General features: G+C 40.1%; 2 protein-coding genes across 4 annotated transcripts in view; one reads left to right on the top strand and one right to left on the bottom strand.

The window, feature by feature from the left end:
• Positions 1 to 7,720, bottom strand: part of Tusp (WD40 superfamily protein Tusp) — a 39,875-nt gene extending 32,155 nt beyond the window's left edge. For all 3 annotated transcript variants that reach the window (XM_018007667.2, XM_018007674.2, XM_089476538.1), the window contains exon 1: positions 6,966 to 7,720. The gene's annotated coding sequence lies outside the window, so the exon portion shown is untranslated. The remainder of the gene's footprint in view (positions 1 to 6,965) is intronic.
• A 506-nt stretch (positions 7,721 to 8,226) lies between these two features.
• On the top strand, positions 8,227 to 21,814 carry dsd (attractin-like protein dsd). The gene is made up of 8 exons (XM_018007698.2): positions 8,227 to 8,995; positions 14,896 to 15,132; positions 15,199 to 15,356; positions 16,402 to 16,549; positions 16,620 to 19,449; positions 19,507 to 19,593; positions 19,654 to 19,735; positions 19,996 to 21,814. Exons 1-8 carry the CDS (start codon positions 8,532 to 8,534, stop codon positions 20,151 to 20,153), a joined length of 4,164 nt encoding a protein of 1,387 aa, XP_017863187.2. The 5' UTR covers positions 8,227 to 8,531; the 3' UTR covers positions 20,154 to 21,814.
• The last annotated feature ends 694 nt before the right edge of the window (positions 21,815 to 22,508 follow it).

Genomic DNA, 22,508 nt, shown 5'->3' with positions numbered 1-22,508 from the left:
TTTGTCCTCAAAATGAAAGTAGTCGAGTATAGAGATATATGAAAAACACTCCTCCAATGCTCGAATTACAAGCCCCAGAATTATTAGATATGGATTTAAAGTAAAAGACTTCCAGCTTCTAGCGATAACTTACAAAGCTGCTGCTACAAAATTTATCGCAAATGGTCACCTTAAATACAGTATAGATAGTATAAATATTATATACTACATTACTAAGTATATCTAAACTAACATACATACGAACCGAATACTCAATCTATATCTTAGTCTCTCTTTTAGTCTCTAACTAACTAAGTCTATATCTTAGTTTAGCATATATCATTCCCTTTACTGTCTGCTCTGCGAAGGTATCTCAAAATTAGCATACCCAACTACCCTTGGCAGATGTTTAAATAATGTAAAAAGTTATCAAGTGTAGGTATCTATTCTGTCTCTCTTTCTCTCTCTCTCTCACTCGCTGCTCTCTTTGTATGCCTTCAGTGTCAGTCACTTAGTACTACAACAATGTTTCAAAATATGTCTAAATAATTGATAAGCTGCTGAGCTTCTCTTGTCTGACGCTTGAGTGTGAGTGTGTGTGTGTAATTGCGTGTGCGTGTGCGTGCGTCTCTGCCTGTGTATATGTCGAGGCATTAAGTCAACATCAACATTTGTCTTGGGCCGCTGGCAACGCATACACTTCAATTAGGTCGTGCGCTTTGTCTGATTGAATTTGTTATATGATATACACAGATAGACAATTTTTGATTGCGTATACGCCCCCGGGGGTGCCGGCCCGCCCGTATTGACAATCGAATGACATTGCCAAATGTCGACAACAGCTGAGCGACAGCTTTTCCTTGCTTTCGTTGTTGTTGCTGCTGTGGTTTGCCTTTTGCTCTTTGCCTGCTGCCAGATAAAAGCCCAGCTAGTTTTCTGAGTCGACATTGTATTAGATTACAATTAAATTTCCATTACAAGCCTGGCATGTTGTTGGCCAAGGCTCTTTAAAGCGCCCCCTTGTGAATGCGAATGCTCAGCCCCGCCCCCTCCCTCAAACAATCAAAGTCAAAGCAAATGCGTATGTAAGAGTGTATGCGCATATGCCACGAGCTATATTTGGTACGTGTTTTTAGCCACATTCGTACAGAGACAGACACACACACACAGACATATTCACATTCACATATCAAGTCAAATCTCTGTGAGCTACTTTAAAGTTTCCCCACAAACTGTTTTAGTCTTACGGTTTTCTTGCTCTCTCTCTCTCTCTATCTCTCTCTCACTTTTGCCTAAACTGCTTCTCCTCCCTCCTCAGTCACCCCTCTGCAACTGTCTATGCCGTTTGAGCTGCGGTTCTAGGCTCCTCTAATGCATAAAAGCTTTAGCGAAATTCATGAGCGCGACGTCGAAAAACTGTCCAAGTGTCAAGCAGAGTCTAGAGAAGTGTGAGACACTTGCCACATGACACATGCCCCACGTGCCACACGTGCAATTTCGCTGCAGGTGTGCAGCAATACATGAAATGTGCAACTAACAACAGCAACAACAAACTTTGCCTTGTCCTTGACGCTTTTGGCTGGCCAAGAAACTAGCCAAAAATAGCCGCCACTTAAGCACAGTGAACACTTGACTGCAAGAACACGAAAACTTTGCAGCTCGAGCTTAAAGTTTTTACTTACTTTTGGCAACAGATTTACACTTAACATGCAACTGACATCACATGGAATTTATATTTTAAAAAACTAATAAAAAACAACATAATGAAAAATTATTCAAAAATTTAAGATAATATTTTTAAGGTTTAACTACACTATATTTTATCTAATTGCTCTGTCGCTGCCTCATAGCGTTTACTGTTATCTATTAACCTCGCTTGTCGGCGACAAAATATGTGTTTGCTGCAACGCTCAGAAGTAGGCAACACTTTTTTCTGTTAGCCGCGGCCTTGCCATTAAAAGTTAATTATGTGGAAGCAGTGTCATATACACACATACAAGCACAAGTACGCACACACACAAGCACATACACACGTATATATAATCCCCTAGATTAAAAGCATGCACATAAGTTTTGCTTTCTCCAATGTGCTCCCTCTCGCTCCACCACTCTCACTTTGCACAACTTTCTCGCTGTTGCAATTAAACTGCCTAAATGGGATTAAGCATACGCCCCATTGTACGCGCTCATTTAAGGCGCTTATTTATTTTGTGTTTTATGTTTTAGTTTCTTTTTGTTTTTGTTTCGTTTGTTCTTCTTCATATTCTTTTTCTCTTTTTTTTTTGGGGCTCAGCGCAGCAAGCCTAGTTAAGCTAAATGCCTTTGAGAGCCTAAAGGCGCCAATGAAGTGCCTCTGGTGGCATTCAAAGTCAAGCTTATACACTGCAAATAAGTTAAGCAATTGGGCATATACGTGAATGTGTGTGACATTGCAAAGAGTTCATAATAATAGATAAATGTTATACATCTGAATTATTTTTCTTATGTTCCCATCTCTCTCTCTCTCTCTCTCTCATTTATTTTTTGTTCTATTTAATAGTATTTAATAGTAGATAAATTGTGTTTAAATATATGAAATATACTTTGTATTATATTCCTTTCACTTAGTGCAAGACGCAATCAATTAATGTGGCTTTTGTAAACATGTTGTCGTGCATTTGTCTGGGTTTATTAACGTATCGATTCCGTCGAAATACGCTTCAGCAGTTTGTTTTTGTTTTGACAGCCATTTAATAAAATTCCTAGAACGACTGATTAGAAAATGTTATGTGATTCACCTTTGCAAAGAAATGAAAACTGAAACTTTTCAAATAAACAAGAAAGAATGCTCCAGTCGGAAATACTCGATTAGGAGATACCCAGATACCAGCACAGAGCTCCTATTCCAATCAGTCCACACTTTTTTCCACACACTCACACATACGCTCACTAAAGCACGCGTGCCGCTTACTGTGAGGCTTACGCAGCGGCTGCGCTTATGGGCTTTACTGTTGGGAAATTAATTGTTGAGTGAGTTTTTTTTTCTAGTTGAGCTTTCTATATGAAATTTCGATGCGACCTGAAAGAGAAGCCAGAGACATACGAATGGTGTTGCTAAGATACTTCGGAACAATCGTATGAATATAACGTTTAAAAAAATAAACAAAAATAAATTCGTTGATTAAATAAAAAATACAAAAATAATCTAATATAATATTAATTTAATATCTCTACATTCGTGACAGATATGTCTATAGTAATATTAAAATCGTTAGCTTTGGTGGTATAAGCCGAAATCAATTGAGCAATAACAAAGAAATAATAGAATTTACCGAAAAACAAAAATATACGACGTTTGGTTAATAGAAGTATATGAATTTCAAATTATAAATATAAATGTAGTTTCTATGGCTTACCAGATTGCTGCATTCATGCGGACAAACAAATAAAAATAGCTATATACATACATATATATGTATGTTCTATAATATATGCTAAATTCCCACATTTAATGGGTTCAGAGTAAACAAATGTTGATAATAATGATGGTAGCACTTTTGATAACGATAATAAAGATAATGACAGTAATAATCATAATGGTGTGATAATGGTAATAGTCAGATACAAGTACAATTTATTCAATTCATAAATCATATTTTTATATAAAATAAATTCTAATAATAAATATGATTGCTTGAACTTTTCACTTTCTATTCTATACATGAAAGCCATGAAGCTAGACTATCTCGTCGGCAAATCTTATAAGTTTTATGACTTTTCATAACGTGTCCAGATTTTTGATTAATGCAGTACTTAATGCTAACGCCCGTTGCTGCTGTTGTTGTTGTCGTTGCTGTTGTTGTGCTTGATGACAACATGTCAAGCGAGGCATGTCGAGCCGTGTCCTTGAGCTGCTCTAAACTAGTTCAACGCTGCGTAATGAAAATGCAGCCATGCATAACAAAACATGAGGCAAAGGCTCAGGCAACAACAACAACAGCAACAGCAAACATTTTTGCAGAGCATTTCGTGTGCGTTGTTGTTGTTGTTGATTGCATGCGACCACAGAATTCCTAGATGCCAGGCACCTCGACAAGAATCTAACTCTTGCGCTGTCTCGCTCACACTTCAGTCCACGCTCCCACTGCCTACTGCGCGCTCTCTTTCTTTCTCGTCTCGCTTTTGGTCTCAAGTTGCGCCTTTGTGCATAATTATCTTAACTTTTACTCTGTTGTTGTTGCTTCTGTCGACTCAAAGGAGTTCAAAGCGCAGCCGAGTCGGTCTAAGGACGGCCGCAAGTGCTAATTTGCAATACGCTTGAGGTACGCTTACAGTTAGTTCTTGTTTCATGTTGTTAGTCTGAAGTTGTTCCTTTCTGACCTTTCATTAGCCACACGCCAATGAACAATACGAAAAACATTTCCAAATGAAAACTCACCAAAGCGAACGACTCCGCTTTAAAGTTATGCGAATCGAAAGCATTGAGAAATTGTGGAATGCAGCAGCTGTAGTGCAGCAAACGAGCAACAGAGGGCGCTACAAAGGGGTCAAAGTCTAGGCAGTGATTCCAAGAAAACTTTCCCTGCAGAAAGCAAATGCATTTCAGTTGTCGCACTTGAAGCTGCAACTGGCCAATGGCCAAATGACTCAGCTGCCAAAAAAAAAGTTAAATAAAACAAAAAGAAAGAAAATATATAAAATTACAACAATAACAACAGCAACAACAACAACCACTGCCCTCAAGACAAGAGAAAGCAATAAAGTTTTGCATAAATGACGAAATAAATGACAGCAAAGCAAAAGAACTCTGGCAAATAAGGAGAAGAATGCGAGCGGAAGCGAGAGGAGAACGTCCTTTGTTCCTGCTGGGGCTGGGCTGCTCGCTGCGGAGGCGGAGGCTTTCAGCTCTGTGTCTGTTTGTCGGGTAGGTTAAATACGTTCTACTGGGAAATATAAAAGCTGACAGAGTGTTGTTGCTATTGTTGTTGTTGTTGTTGCTGCTGTTGTTGCTGGCTCTTGTTTATTGACTTTGTGCGGGGTTTTTTTGTGAAACAGCCGAAGCTGGATGAGGGGCGAGGGCGGCATCGTATAATTTGTTTCTACTTTAACCAAAACCAAAACTCAACCCCCGTTTCATGTTCCAATGCCGCAAGTTGGAAAATTGTGCGCCTCAGCGGCGCTAACAACACACACAGATTCACACACACGAATGAACGTAATTGGAGTTTATTGTTGTTGCGTGCATACGCCCAGTGATACCCTGTACTCTATTACGTCTAATAGCTGTATGAGAGTCGACAACTATCTGAAATTTATAGCAGATTATCAAAGTCAAAATAGAAGTGAAAAATTCTTCACATTTGTATATGTGGGGTGTGATTGACTATAGCATAGTCTGTAAAGCCTGAAATGAAGAAGTTATATAAAATATAAATTTAACGAAATAGGTCATAACCGACTGTGTAATACTCTACTCCAAATTTGTAAATTAGAAATTATTTATATATTGCAAAAATTGGATTTTCCAATACATACATATATTATTGAAATTTATGTTTAATGGCCAATAAAAAGTAGTTAAGTCACGACTAAGAATTACCAGATTTTATATTCATAGAAAAAACTGTATCTGTAATGCGTTCAAACGGAAGACAAGAAAAAAATCTAATTTCTAATTCTCTACTATATTCTTTACAAATTAATTAACAAGTAAATCTTAAGCGACTAAGCAGTACCCTATCTAAAATCTAACAACAATTCACAATATGCCGAGATATGCCGAGGGAATTATATAGTCGCGCAAAAACCTCTTTACATTAATATAAACAACTTTTCTGTCCAATGTTGGTTGTTGTTGTTGGCCAAGCTATGCAAAAATAACCAAAATATCCAACAACAACAATCGCTTATTGCCATTGGCAAAACTATTGGCAAAACATTTGCCTCCAACCGCAAGGGGGCGTCAAAAGCGCCGCCTCACCTCGCCCACACACACACACACACGGACACTTGAACACATATACAAATTGCACTTGAACTTGCCGCAGAAACCGCCAAACAGCGACGCGTCGCCTCGCAACGCAACTGAAATTATATAATGCAAAAAAAAAAAAAAAGAAAAAAAAAAAAAAGAAGAAGAAATAAACAAAGACAACAGCAACAACAATAACAGCAGCGGCGCAAGCAACATAGAAAATAAATAAAACAAATGTAACGGCCTTCAGAGCCGCCAACAACAACAACAACAACAACAGAAAGAACAACGCAACAAATTTAAAAATAATTTCTCAAAGAGAACGCGGAAAAAAAAGCGGATCAAGAGCAAGCAATGGCGGCCATGCGTTGGCGTTGACGTGGACGTAGACGTAAACGCTAGCGTTGGCGCTATCGGCGACTGCAGCAGCGCCAGCAGCGCCGTCATTGAAATTATGCAAAATGAGAAATTGCCGGACGCAACGTGCGTGTGCCTGTGTGTGTGTGTACATACACATATGCAAATTAGCAGTTGGCAGCTCCCACTGACTGCACGCTAAATGATGCCTTAGTGTTAGTGTGTGTGTGTGTTTTCTTTTTTTTCGCAACCAAAAATGCGAGCTAACGGCACACATTAAAATTGCAGCCATTTTTGCTGTTGTTGCTTTTGCTGTTGTCGTGTGTGGGACGCCCCCTTGAGGCTCGTGTGTTCAATAACGCATATGAAATGTAAAAGAATCCAATGCCAATCGATTGCGCGGATTAATCGAAAAAAAGTGCCTACAATTTCTATTGCAACAAAACTATGATAATTGCGAATGAAATCGTGTAGAGTGGAGTGAACAAAATACGTTAAGTAGTCAACGTAATCAACAGCAGCGACGACAACAACAACAACAAGCACAGCAACAGCAGCAACACACCCGCCTCGCATGTATAGACATTCGGCTCTGTTTCTGTCTGTCTGTGCCAGCGGGCAAATCCACCACCCAAAATCCACAAAGCTGCATTGTAACAAAAATTCCACAACTCACCTGCGACGGCGACGGCGACGGCGACGGCGACGGCAGCGACGACTGCGAGCGCGGCTGCTGTGATTCTTCTTCTTCCTGCTTTCTTTATTGCAAATCTAATTATCGTTTTGCAGCACTTCAGTTTTTGTGTTTTTGGCAATCGTTAAAGCTAATGTTCTATAAATGGCTGTTTTTCTCGTTTTTTTTTTACACACTGGCACGCACGCACACACACTCACTTACTCAGTCATTCGCTCGCACACACACACACGCACGCACACACTCACTCACTGGCACGCACATGCAGCGGCACAGACGCGAATAACCGTTAGCAATTAACAGCGGGCACCGTGCACCTCGAGTTCAGAACATCGACTGCCCGAACGCACCAGCTCTGCAGGAATATAGTGGGAAAGCCAGCTCGACGCTGAGCTGAGCGAAGAAGAGCGCGCATGCGCCATGCATCCTCAAATTCTTATCACTGAAACCGCAACTGTAACTGTCAAACTAACGGAATTTACGCGCTTTTGTGTACGCTCATTGCGGTGTTTGTTCATTTCGAGCGTATTGATTTTTTACCTCACTCTAAATAGTCCGTTAGAATGGGCGGTCAGTAACCATTTCATTTTGATTTCATCTCACAGCATAGCATTTTCTCGTATTCTTTTAAAATAAATGCTTCTTTCAGTCAGAAAATTACATTAATTTAACACAAGAGCAATGCAGGTCTAACGGGTTGAACTTTTCGCCTGCGTTTCTAACGCACGCGAGGGCTGCACTAACCGAACGAAATGTGTACGAACCGGTTCTCACATCGGTTGATTCGCTTGTAGGTGCAGTGAGTTACTTACATGGCATCCAATTCAAAAAATATTACATTTTACTTTAAAATTCAATAAATTTACATTTGTATAAAATATTGAGCTGCTTGTGAATTTTAGTAGCATTCTGGTACAAAATATTGATGTGAGTTATAAGCATAAATTGCAATTTGCATTCTAAGAATGCATTCATTCAAACTGAAATCGAGGGCTACATAGATGGAATCGATAATTGTGGATTGTAAGTGCTTGTAATATATATATTAACTTAATAAAACTGTTTACTATTTAAACTCTCAAAAAGAAAAATTTGCAAAGCATTGTTGAACAATTTGTTAATAGATTCATTAAATTCACCAGTAGTTAATCTTGTTTCAATTTACCGATTGTGCGTATCGGAATTTAAAGTGTTGTAAGTGACGCACATTTGTGCGAATAATTGGCATCGACTAGCCGCCACATTGAGTCGTCGATAACTCTTACAGCACTATCGACTAGTACATATTGTTTTTGCTCAGAGTAGTTAATACAACTGTTTTCCTTTACATATTTGCCCATCAGGTTGTGCAATTTTGTGTGTTCCTTTTTGGTGTTTGATAAGTGCTGCGCATTTGGTGTTTCGTTTTGGCATTATATTTGCAATTGTGCAAGAACTTGTGCAGTTCACAATGCGAGCGCTGCGAAAATCAAAAAAGTCGCATTCGTGTGTGTGAAAATTCAATACAAATTGCAAAAGCAAAAAAAAGCTAAACAGCAAAAGTGAAAAATGTGCTTGGTGGAGCATGCGGAAAATAAGCATAAGCTCTCATCCGCCAACATACTATCAAAGCAACAAACCAAACAACGTTCGTCTTCCACAACATTTTGCTCCACACTCAACAACAACAGCACCAGAGTCTACGATATAAACACGCAACAGCAACAACAACAATACGAAGAAGAAGAACAACAACAACAACATCATCCACAACAACAACATCTGCATCATCATCAGAGCTCAGGCTGCGACAGCACACACACGCCCACATTTAACGCGAAATATAGGCGAAAATGTTTGCTGCTGCTCTCGCTGCTGCTGTTCCATGGCTGCTTCAGTGGCTTACATAGCGCCAGCGCCTACAACTGCACCACGAATCCTTGCCAGAACGATGGTCAGTGCCTCGATGGACAGTGCATTTGTGCCGATGGCTGGCAGGGACCTGCCTGCCAGTTCTGTGGCGGCAAAGTACGGTTAGTATTGAAGCATTCTCTCTCCCACAACCCCGTTCTCTCTCTCTCCCTCTCCCTCCTCATCTCGCTCACTCTTTTGGTTTGGTGCAGTTATCGTTGTCGCCGCATGATTCACTGCGACAACAACAACAACATTAGACAAAATGAACGTTAAAAATGTATTATTCAATCAGCTTTTGCACTCTATATTTATTTATTTATTTATTTATTTTTTTTTTTTTTGCGACCGATTTGTGTCAACCAACGGTTTAGTTTTTTGAGCTGCCCATTCTCGTTAGACGGGTTCCACTTTGTTGTCTCCAGCTCTCTTTTTCTTTTCTCTCACATACCCTGCTCGCTGACGTATGAAGGAGTCGTTTGATATGCTATAAGCAGTTGGTGAGGCTGCTGGACTTGTTAAATATGCATAGTGTTGCACCGGGCTATCGTGAAAAGGCAAGACATCTGCAGTGGCTATAGATTTTATAAAATTATAGAGCCCTATATATATTTTATAGAAAAATTGCCATTTCATTTGAGAACGAAACCTTTAACAAGCACAGTCAATGTGTAGGGTATTTGCTAGTGTCGTACTCGCACTTATTACTCGCAGTTGTTGTTGCTTGCTTCGCCTTTCTCATTTCATTCTTTACGTTAAACTGTGTGCTTTCTACGCGCTTACGCCCATTTCTGACGCGCTCGTTCTTTCCCACTGTCTCGCTGTCTCTGTCTTGCGCACGTCTGTCGTCTTCCTCAACCATTTCCAATCAGAGTGCATGCCTTAATTACCTGACTCTTGGCTTTGAGCCTGTCTTCGTCCATTACTTCTTCTTCTTCGCCTTCTTCAGCTGCGACTGCGAACTCACAAGCACAAATCAACTTTTATTCTAATCAGAGAGGAAAAAAGTTCATAAAGCTCATAAGACAGTTTGTTTATGTTTCATAATAACGGGTATTTGCACAGAGTGCGCTCGATAAGGGCGCTCTGTATCTTGACAGCCGTGTTAAGTACACAACAGTTAGCTTTGTTAGTATATAGGTAAACTTATATACAGGGTATTAAAGTGTGTCATCATTTTTTGTGTCTACAAAATGCACTGAAGCATCTACAGACTTGGTATATGCTTATGTAAAGCAGCGATTAAAGATTAGCTATAGATTTGTATGTGTGCATGTATTAAGTTGTAAAAGTAGAGCATTACGTAGTCGGGTTGCTACTTTCTGGAGTGCTCTCTGGCTTCTATCTAACTGTCGCCATTTGCTCTGTTTTATTTGCTTCTTTTGTTGTTGTTGTCGTCTCCATTGACCGATTGCCATTGTTACGATATGAATGCAAAAGACACCGACACACGCATAGCTACACTTAACACATACATGAATAGCTTCTATATATATAGTTTTGTGATTTACAGCTGATACGGCATAGCCTCAATTCGGCCAAGCTTATCAACAGCGAAAGGCGTTATCACGTTTGCGTTTTGCCCCATCAGCGCGTCAGCGCACCTGTCTCTCTATCTATCCCTCTACCTCTCTTACTCCTCTTCTCTCCATTTCATTCTGTGCTATATAAGCTCGTATTTGTTTAGTATTCAGGCAGACAATTCTTCTTCTACATTTGGGCAGATTCTCTTCTTCGAGCTGTTTGCCATATGCAGCTTGCTAAATCTAAACTTGGAAACTATGATCCATAATCCATATTAAGAAAGTTGCTTTTAAATTCTTCACTAGCGGCTGTTGGTTATCCTTCATACAGTTTAATCTAAACTTCTTATAGAAAATTTATAAAGCAAATATAGTATTCTCAAGAAATGGGTTAATCTAGTTAATTATGCATTCACCTTCGATCTACATACTGAACAATCAGTTCTTAACTTTCTTATCATATTTAAGACTTCTAATCTAGTTTATAGCCTGACCAAAACAAGAATTCGACTATGTCGATACGTCTTAAGCTCAAATATTATGGGTATTACAAAACCCTTTGTGCCCATATTTATTAGAAGCTCTGAATAGTCATCCTATTTCCGATAGTAATCGATAGTTGCAGATTGTAGATCGATTCTCGTATTCCGGGTATCCCCTAGTGAGCCACACCCAGTCCTAGAGCTTTCTTAATTGTTTCTATTGCAAAAAAAAACTTGGACTTTAATTAGTTGTGAATTACAAGCACATACAATGCGAAAGCTAGTTAGAGCATCTATTTATTTTACCCATTATGCACTTTGCTCTGGTTTTTCGTTCGTTAATTTTGTAGCTGAAACCTGATACAGTTGTTGGCTTTTATGGCAGCTAGCTAGATAAAATGTGAAAGCGAGCGGACTAGAACACCATATCATATCATAATATAGCATTACCATACAGTAGACTAATAACTGTATAATAAAAATATAGAGAATACATTTATAACCGCTACCAAGCAACACTGATATAAGGAAAGGTTGAATTTATTTTAATATGCAAATATTGTCCAAGAGAAACATCGACTTTTGAAAAATATATAGATGCACAATCAATAATTATCACTAATATAGAAATACAAAACGATATTTATCGATAAAGCCATGTGCATAATATTGAAACAAATTGAAACAAAACAAAATTAGAACTGATTAATTTACGTATGTATATTAAGGCACGATTTTTCAAAAAGTTCAATGCTTCTCTTCATATACGATAATAAAATAAAATATAATTAACAAGTAAGAAAGCTCTAGTCGAGACTGCTCGACTAGGAGATACCCTGAACCCTCTAAGCTGATATTCTAATCATTCTGCACTTCTTTTATGCACACATACATACACATGCATCCACACGCACGCATAAGCCTGCGCTCTGCTAACTGCGCAGTAAGCAGCGACTGCGCTTGGGCTGCGCTGCAGTGTGGGCAATATTATGGGAATTTATTAGTTAAATAATATCTGTTGTAGTGAGACTATCTCAATGAAACTTTCAGAACATGATCATATAGCTAAAATGTATGTACATTCCAAAGCACAAGTCTCTAGTACTTGAAATACGTTTTTTACAAATTTGGGGCGAAGGGGGCGTGGTATCCAAAATCTGTAAATTACAAAATCTGCATGTCCATTAACTTTATATACAACGCAAATTTGAAGTCTCAAGGTCTAAAAGTATTCAAATTAGGCCGAAAAAACAATGTCGATTTTTCGATTATTCTCGATAAAAAAAGTTATCGGATGAGTTATCGAAAAAATATGATAAACTTGTACTGCCTATGATATACACGAGTATGCATGCCAAATTTCAGCTCTCTAGCTCTTATATCTTCTGAGATCCTTTTGCTCATACGGACGGACGGACGGACGGACGGACGGACGGACGGACGGACAGACGGACAGGGCTATATCGACTCAGCTCGTCGTCCTGATCAAGAATATATATACTTTATGGGGTCTGCGATGATTCCTTCTGCCTGTTACATACTTTTCACAAAACCATTATACCCTGATTTCCCATTTTCAATGGGTTCAGGGTATAAAAATATGTAAATTTGCAGCAACACTTTCACCGTTGACAGTAAAGGCAATAATAAGTACTAACCAAAACTGATTAATTACACTCATCCATGAAGTGAAGAGAGTATATTGGTTTTGTACAGTGCTTATCTATACAGTTGCCTCTGCATTTGAAAGGAAATCAATTCGCGACCTTTAAGCATGGCACTTCAAATCATTAGTATAAATTCCATACATATTCCGTATGTATAGGGTATATACATATGTATAGTCGTGTGTATCCCCTTCTGATAAAGTACTACGAATTATCACATACAAACATCCTCTAGCTCTATTATTTATGGTGCTATAGAAGCTGGATTAGAACTTATAGCTGGGTAGAACATATAAAAATACAAATATTAGCTCCGAAAAGCGTACTACGTATACCTTTTACAGTTATTGAGAGCATGGCAAATCGGAAACGCATCGAAGTCCGCATGTTTTTGGGACTAGCATTGCATCACTGACCCTACAATTAATACTAATTTTAAATAATATTTATATTTGAGTTAACTTAACGAGTATTCCGCAGTCAGTCATGCCCGATTGCAGCGTTTTTGTTTGTTTATATTGTTGAAGTTCATATTAAAAACTTTCGAGCATGACGTGAGTGTCCATGGAAATGCGCATTAACAATTCTAATAAAACATTCTATGCGCTGCTTAAGCCTGACTTGGCCATTATTACATACATAGAGATCTGTATATATAAATATATATTTATAAATGTGTAATTTTTGACTGACTTTCTGCTGTTTCTGAACTATGTCTTGATTATTGCAATCTATTGGGTCTGAATGTTTAAAGTTTAGAAAACACTTGTGAAGTAAACAGACGGGCCATGATAGAGGCAGGAGGCTTACTATCAAGACATCAGCTATATATACTCTATATATACATTTTACTTGGCTCAGTTAATTGTTTTCAAGTTGAGAAAATGCACAACGGCAATGTAATAAGCACATCTTGTGTCTCTCTGTTGGCAAATGAAAAGAAAGCAGTTATTTTTAAACGGATATGATGGACGCGTAGACAGACAGCCGGACAGCTGGACAGCTAGACAGCGAGACAGTTGGACAGCTGGACGGTTTTACTATAATAACAATAACAAAGAGCGTTGCGGCAGTTGCGGTGCTTCTGGCTCGCTTCTCATGCCACATGCCACTTGCCACACAGTCTCTCATTGTGTGCATCAATTGAATGAAGCTTGCATTTGCGTTGCCTCGCAAATTCAATTATCTTGAAAGAGTCAAGAGACGAGTCGGTCGACACAAGACGAGAGAGAGAGATAGAGAGAGAGAGAGAGAGAGAGAGAGAGAGAGAGAGAGAGAGAAGGCGACAGGGAATCACAGATCGAGCTCACGTCATCTGGCCACAATTTACATATGTAATTGTGAGCCTCGAATCGACAGTCGAGTGCCATCCAAATTCGATTTATTTCATTTTAATGCCTCTTTGAAAGTATGTACATAGCGAGCCTATTGATTCGTAGACAATGTATGGAAATCAAGCCTAAGCAATCGAATATATATTTAGGCTTATGCCACTGACTAGAGAACACATAGACTAGACATGTAGTACATGCTCTCTGGTCAGTGCTTATGCTTAGTAAGCGATATATATCGATATTCCATATTTACTTTTAAAGCTACAGTTTCATCCAGTTAGGAAATACACAATACTCAATTATAAGTTGGGATCGTTAAGGAGTTAACTTGGTTTGTGGGTTCTCCAAAGATAAATTGAGATTGATATTTGATTAGCTAGAACTTATTTCTGTTATCGATATATAGGAAAAAGATATCTTATACTTGAAGGTCTGGCTATAATAAAGATAAGAGTACACAGACTATTTGTTTACATAGTATCTACTACTCGTTCCATTGACTTCGGTATAATTCAAGAGCTTTAAGAGTTACAAACTTAATACCTTGTTTGGCGGTACTAAAAATGTAAGCATAGATGGAGAATAATACCTTGAACATATATCTGGTTCAGAGTTTGTATTCTTCAAGAACTCTACACAATTATATCGCGAGAACTATAAACGTAACTTAGATTAATTTAAAATTTGAATGTGGAGTCTAGTATAACTTACAGAGATATAAAATATAAAAACTTTATATATGTGAAACCTGTTTACAGAGCAAAAATTTCTGTACAAACTTAAAAGTCGGTATGAAAATATATATTTATTTTTTAATAACTGATTACAGAGTCTACTTTAGAAATACACTCAATCATTACCCAATAACTGTAAAATAATTAAAACTCTAGATTTGAACTCTCGTAAGTCTTATAGAGTAACTATTACGCTTAGATGCTCCGAGAGTTGCAGTCTCTAAATTTTCTCTTACTTACCTCAAACACTCTCTCATGTTTGTATTTGCAATTATTTTATAGCATGTACCATTCCATGGGGACCATACACGATGGCTGGGGCAACTATTCGGTGAGCGTCAAGTGCAGCTGGCTAATTGATGCACATCATCCGCATTGGGGTCGACGCCACAACCCGAATCCGTCGCGTCCCTCCAATATACGCATAAATCTGCGCGAGTTCGCCACGGAATGCGGCTGGGATCATTTGTATATATACGATGGTGATAGCGTCGATTCGCCCCTACTTGCGGTCTTCAGGTGAGTCCATCAAATCGCTTAACGAAACTGTAGCGTCTGACTAATCTCTCACTCTCTTCTCTCCAGTGGCCTCATGTATCGGGGCAACTTTTCCATACGCCGAGTACCGCAAGTCATCGCGCGATCGGGCACAGCTCTACTTCATTTCTTCAGCGATGATGCATACAATATGTCTGGGTTCTATCTGACATACAAAGTGAACGGCTGTCCAACGGATAACGATGGTAAGTCTGACTGAAAGGTATTGCGAGTCGAAAGGAATTTAGAGAATTCCCAATGAAATCACAGAACCTTCGGAGATACAAGTTTTGTTTATATTACGTAAGGTCTACATAGAGCTAGTGTAATAATGATTAGATTAATAGTTTCTAAAGAATTAAGAACAAACTAACATTATTGTGATTGTATTTTAAATTATATTTAATTTATAATTTTAGAAAGTCAATATTTAGGTCAACGTTCACCAACTATATAAATAGATTGTTATTTAATTTTTCTTTTGTTTTTTTAAGAATCATTGGTATTGCCCCATTTTATAAATGATCGAGTAATTACCGTGTGATTCCCTAATCGTCTTTTATGATACTGAAAACTGAATGCATTCTACATTGAACTTGATAGAGTTTATCACGTAATGCTAAAGATAAGACGTTTAAAATTAAAATTAACTAGAAATAAACATTGGTAGAAATAGTGCTATTGTAGGAAATGAGAGTGAAGTAAATAGAACTGTAAGATATGATAATATAGTATAGTACGTGTATACAATATAAATACTGATGTGCTCATAAAAGTATTAGTGAATATCAATAGTCATAATAATAAATTGAGTACTAAATGTTAAACCACAAAATTTAGTGATAAACATAATACTGTACTAGCTATCAAATTTCTTAATATAGTAGAGCATGCTATAATAGTACACTATATTATACTATACCATGTGTTAAAGTAGTATGTTCCCCTAGATTTTACTCTGGTAAACTAGGCTATTAGTTACTCCTTATTGCCATCAAATTACTTTACTACTAATACTTTACTACTACTACTTTATACTGCTATACTATGACGGATTATAATTATCTACACAATATGCTGTACTATACTACTACACCACTATAACAGGCATATATATATATATACTAGATAAAAGATTATTTTTTATTATGCTATATATAATATCCAATGAAAATAGTTTAAAAATCTTGTTATCTGTCCATTTCCTCATTTCCTTTCGCATTTAAATTTACAAAACTCTTATGCCCACAGACGTGGAGTGCTCCGGGCACGGGACGTGCCATGACGGCGACTGCCTGTGCGATCCCATGTACAGGGGGGAAGCCTGCAATGTGGCCGCCTGTCCAAACAACTGCTCAGAGGCGCGTGGCCACGGCATATGCAGGATAGAGCAGGAGCGGTAAGTGCAAAATGAATTACGATAATAGGCGCACAGATAAAAACTAACTGTAATATTTCGTATTCCGTAGCTGTGAGTGCAATGATGGCTATGGCGGCGACGATTGCAGTCAGCTGCGAGCGCACGGCGTTTGGAGCACGGTTCACCCGAAGCATTCGCTGGCACCGGCGGGCAGTGCCTCGCATGGCGCCGCCGTTTGGCGCGACACGCTGCACATCATTGGCGGCGAATCGTACGGCCGGGGCGAGCTAATGAGCACCTACGATTTCAATGGCAATGTGTGGGAGACAATGCATCCGGAGAATGGCACGGCGGTGCCCGAGAAGCGCTATGGCGCCTCCACGGTCATGTATGGGGATAAGATATTCATGTATGGCGGCGTCGTCAAATCGCAGGGTATTACGAATGAGCTCTGGTCCTTCGATGTGTCGGCCAAGATGTGGGAGAACATTACGGTGAAGACGGAGCCGTGCAACAGCTCGTACTCGATGTGCGGGCCGCTGCACGTGGCGGGCCATACGGCGACGCTTGTGCCCGGCTATGGAGACAAGAACAACTATCAATACATGGTGGTGATATTTGGGCATTCGCCACAGTACGGCTACCTCAACACGGTGCAGGAGTTCAACTTTGGCACGCGCGAATGGAAGATCCTGCAGACCTCCGGCTATGTGGTTAAGGGCGGCTACGGCCATAGCGCCGCCTACGATTTGCTGACCGAGAAGCTGTACGTCTATGGCGGCATTGTATCGGAGAGCGATGCCAGCCAAGTGCTGAGCTCGCGCCTGTATGCGTACGAGCCGTCGACGCGCATCTGGACGCTGCTGTCGTCGGCGCCCAGTGCGCGGCTGCTGCACACGGCCAACTTCGTGAATCCGGGCCTGATGATGGTCTTTGGCGGCAACACGCATAACGACACCTCGCAGAGCTACGGCGCCAAGTGCTACAGCCAGGACCTGCTCATCTACGACGTGTACTGCGACTCGTGGCATATGCATCCAATGCCCGCCCATCTGCAGGCGGACCTGGCGCGCTTCGGCCACAGCTCGGTGGTGTTTGAGGATTCGCTGTATATCTATGGCGGCTTCAACGGCCAGATGCTGAACGATATGCTGCGCTACGATGCCGGCCAGTGCAGCTTCTACACCAAGGAGGAGAAGTGTACGAGCGCCCGACCGGGCGTCAAGTGCATTTGGGATGTCCAGCTGATGCGCTGCATCAACATAATGCGGGTGCAGCGCTCGGCCATTTACGATTATGTGGCGTGCCCGTCGAAGAGTCGCATAACCATGACCTCGGAGCACCTGCATCACGTGCTGCGCTGCCAGGAGCTGAGCAGCTGCCACTCGTGCGTGTCGACCACCTTTGGCTGCACCTATTGCGGGAACGGAGTGTGCAGCAAGGAGCGCTGCCGCGAGACCACGTCGGTGGCATCGATCTTCTTCGTCGACTCGTCAACCTCGACGCAGCACGGCCAGCATGGACACCACCAGCCGGCGGTGACTGCGGCGCCGCCACTCAACGCCAAGCGCCTCGAGAGCTGCCCGCCAAGCGAGGACAAGCTGGTGCAATCCATATGCGAGCAGCTGCACAGCTGCCGCGCCTGCATGTCGAATGCGGCCTGCAAATGGGATGCCGAGCAGAATCGCTGTCGCAGTCACATCTCCGCCTCGGGCGCGCCCTACAATCGCAGCACGCACGACGACAGCCTGTGCCGGCCGACGTGCGCGTCGCAGACGAATTGCCACAACTGCACCGAGGACGAGTGCATCTGGTGCCAGAACGAGCAGCGCTGCGTCGATCGCAATGCGTATACGGCGAGTTTTCCGTACGGCCAGTGCCGTGAGTGGACGACGTTTACGTCCAAGTGCCGTACGGCGCCAATAACGGCGCTGAGTGCGGGCAGCACCACGGCGCTGTCCAGTGCCCAGTGCGGCTACTACAATAGCTGCCAGCAGTGCTTGGATGATCCGGCGTGTGGATGGTGTGACAACGGCTCCAACACCGGACTGGGCAAGTGCGTGGTTGGCGGCGCGTTGTCACCGTACGATCAAACGGAATGCGCATTGAACCACTGGTTCTTTACGTCCTGTCCACGCTGCAATTGCAACGGTCACTCATCGTGCAATGATCAGGAGCACTGCGAGCAGCCGTGCAGCAATCTGACGATCGGTGCACACTGCGAGAAATGCCGCACTGGCTACTGGGGCAATGCGATCAATGGCGGCGAGTGCCAGCGCTGCGAGTGCAACAACCAGGGCGACTACTGTCACCCGGACACGGGCAAGTGCTACTGCAACACCAAGGGCATTGTGGGGGATCATTGCGAGAAGTGCGACTCGCAGAATCACTATATAGGCGACCCGTTGCGCGGCTCCTGCTACTACGAGCTCACCATCGACTATCAGTTCACATTCAACTTGTCCAAGAAGGAGGATCGCCACTTCACCCAAATCAATTTCCGCAATTCGCCGGCGAAGCCCGAAATCGATGCCGATTTCACCATCACGTGCAGCGTCCCAGCCAAGATGGATATATCGGTGAAGCGGGCCGGCATGCCGGAGCGCCTCATTTTGGTTGGCATCAACTGCTCCACATTCCGGCATCGTTTCCCCAAGACCGAATATCAATTTGGCCAGTCGAGCGACGACAACAGTTCGCTAACGACGTTCTATGTCTTTGTGCATGACTTCCAGCCGCCGATCTGGATCCAAATTGCCTTCTCACAGTATCCCAAGCTCAATCTACAGCAATTTTTCATAACGTTCTCATCCTGTTTTCTGCTGCTCCTGCTCATGGCCGCCGTGCTGTGGAAGATCAAGCAGAAGTACGATATGTTTCGCCGGCGCCAGCGTCTCTTTGTCGAAATGGAGCAAATGGCCAGTCGACCATTCTCACAGGTAACGCAGCCCGAAATACCCTGTAATTCAAATCTATTAAATTTACCTATCCCTAAGGTTTTGGTTGACATTGAGCCACGCGACACAATCGACTTGAGCCTGACGCTGGAGGGCATTGCCAACATGTCGAAGAAACGCAAGAAGGTGAGTGGGCGAGTTGTTAGAGTATTCAGAGTGCGCATATTTAACGCTTCTCTCTTGCAGGAGTGTCCCAGTCCAATTGCCTTGGAGCCCTGCAATGGCAATCGAGCCGCAGTGCTCTCGCTTCTAGTCCGGCTGCCCACGGGTGTGTAACTAGTATAGATGAGAGCAAGGCATAGCCGATATTTATATAATATTTGTTAATTTGTAATATATATGTAGTAGGATATGTTGTTTCCTCTTGTTAATTTTCATATTGAAAACTAAAATTTGTAAAATTTTGATTATATATACAATCTATCATTATCACAATATTAATACGTACAATGTAAATCAATCAATGCAGCAGTCAATCAAATCATGTGCTAACTTATCAACTAAATTATTCTGTTCATTATCCCATAGGTGGCCTACCGCAAGCACCTGCCGGTCAGTCGGCCGGGCTGGCCGTGGCGAGCGCTTTAGTCACGCTTGGGAATCCGCGTCGTCCCTCCATCGAGCAGCATCCCAAGGAGCCAAAATCGAAGCGCAAGCAGAGCCAGCATCCAGATAGTTGTACATAATGAAATACACAGAAACACATGATGATTATGATATAGTGTGTACAATTAGATAATAGATTACTAGCATATATGCTTCAGATTATCTTTATCTAACACACATACACAGAAGACACACACACATACGCCAACACACACGCCGCTAGCAAGTTGATAATCCGCAGTTATTACTACTTTAATGCAATTAGTCTAATGCCCTAAAAATACGAGCGAAACGAGAGTATGATGCAAATAATATTAATACCTATAATATTAAATATAATTAATTGATTATTAATGATAACATTAATTAATACTATAATAATATAAACAAGAAATAATTTTTAGCAAAAGGACATATTTATATACGGAGTTATATATACAATTTGATATAGTTGATAGGTCGTGCGTAGCGTTGCAAAATAGTTGTAAATGTTTTATTATTTATTATTTATACAGCAGACGAAACATATGTAAAATCCAATACAATTTTATATATATATATATACAGATATATATATAATTATATGCAGATATATATAGCTTAAGCGTGTTGTTAGAATTTATTTAAGCAATTGATTATGTTTTCTCTTTACTTTCATAAATTAACTCGTTTTGAATTTTTTTTTTTTTTTTTTTTTTTTGCTAGTTACAACAAAAAGACATTTAAAATCATTTTTAGCAAAAAAAGAAAAAGAACAAGTGATCTTTATAACAGATAGTTGAGAACAAACAAACAAAAATCATAGATCTGCTAAATACTGTGTTCATACATAAAGGATAATAATACACTGAAAAAAAAAGAGAAAACTAATATAGTATTTTGTTTCTGTGCAAATATTTACAACAAAAGAGCAAAGAGAACGAACAAGAAATTATGAATGTAAATATATATATATATATATATTAATATATATATTATACGTAATTTATGCATATATATATATGTATATATGTATGCGCCCAATAACAAATCACATATGTAACTTAAATTTTAATTAAAATGAAAGCAAAAATAGCAAAACTAAACTAACAAATTTAAATAACTAAAGATTATAAATAACGCAAACAAATTTTCGATTTCGATCAACCAGAAAAACTCAAAATTAAGCCTAAGGTTTCCACTCGGACAACAACTAGAACAACAACAACAAATGAAATGAAATGCACTGTGTAACTAGAGACAGCAAAAAACAGAATCAAAAGGCACTTGTCAACCACTTTTAAAATATACATGTATGTGTATATATACTATATATACAAATCCCAACACTTTTACGAGATATTAACAAAACAAAAAGAAAAATAACTCAAACTCAAGCAAAACTTGTTTGCTGCATGCATTTTCCTTCGAGCTCATCAAACATGTCTTCAAATCGAATTTAGAATTGTTTATTCTTAATTTTATTTACTCTAAATACTTGCCAGCTCTCCCTTCCCTCCTCCTCCTTCTTCAGTGCACAGATCACAATGTAAAGTTAATAAATTATCAAACTCAACTCAAGACTTGTTTGTTCTACAAGAGTTTTAAATCAAATATTCTTTCACAACACAGAAATATACAAACAGACAAAAAAGAAAACAACTAGTTAAAAGTCATTAATAAATATACATATATATAAATATTATATATATAAAAATTAGTTTATTATAAACAAAATAAAACACTGAACAAAATGATGCAATGCCAATGGGTTTTTATTTGCCATACCTTTAAATATATTCCAGATGTTTTTATTGATGATTTCGGTATTTACGAAACTTGTTAGCATCGTTTTGATATTGACCGACTCGGCGACAGCTCGAGTTGGCCTTTTAAAACCGGCGCACAGAACTTTCACTTTCACTCGCCTGGCGAAGACGTCACACACGCCAGATGACAAACAGGCAGTGAGGGCGTGGCACACTTAAGGCGTGGCCTCTAAGCTGTGTAGCTGGAACTGGAGATGGATCAGAGCAGATCAGCTTGCATAGCTCTGAAATGCTGTTTCCTGTTGGCTTATCTGTAGGATGGAAGGTGGCCTAAATGAAAGAGGGAGAACATTGAGTGAGTGAGAGAGAGAGAGAGAGAGAGAGAGAGAGAGAGAGATTATGAGGCAAAGCGAAAGTGAGATGGGGTATAAGAGGCTATGTAAAAGTAATTCCTATTTCTGCAATATCTATAGATGAGTATGGCTGTTATGAAGAAGAAGTAGAATGGGAGAGAGTGAAAGTAGTGAGAGAGAGAGAGAGAGTGAGATAAGGAGAGAGGAAGAGGGAAGCTAAAGGATAAATAATATTACGTATTTCTATAATATCGATGTAAAAGTACTTTAGAGAGAAAATGAAAGAGTGAAGAAGGCATTGAAAGTAAGAGCCGAAGACTGCCGAAATGAGAGA

Source organism: Drosophila arizonae, chromosome 2, assembly GCF_054131065.1.
Source record: "Drosophila arizonae isolate 15081-1271.41 chromosome 2, UAZ_ARI_1.0, whole genome shotgun sequence".
Taxonomy (NCBI): domain Eukaryota; kingdom Metazoa; phylum Arthropoda; class Insecta; order Diptera; family Drosophilidae; genus Drosophila; species Drosophila arizonae.
This window is presented reverse-complemented; position numbering and strand designations above follow the sequence as displayed.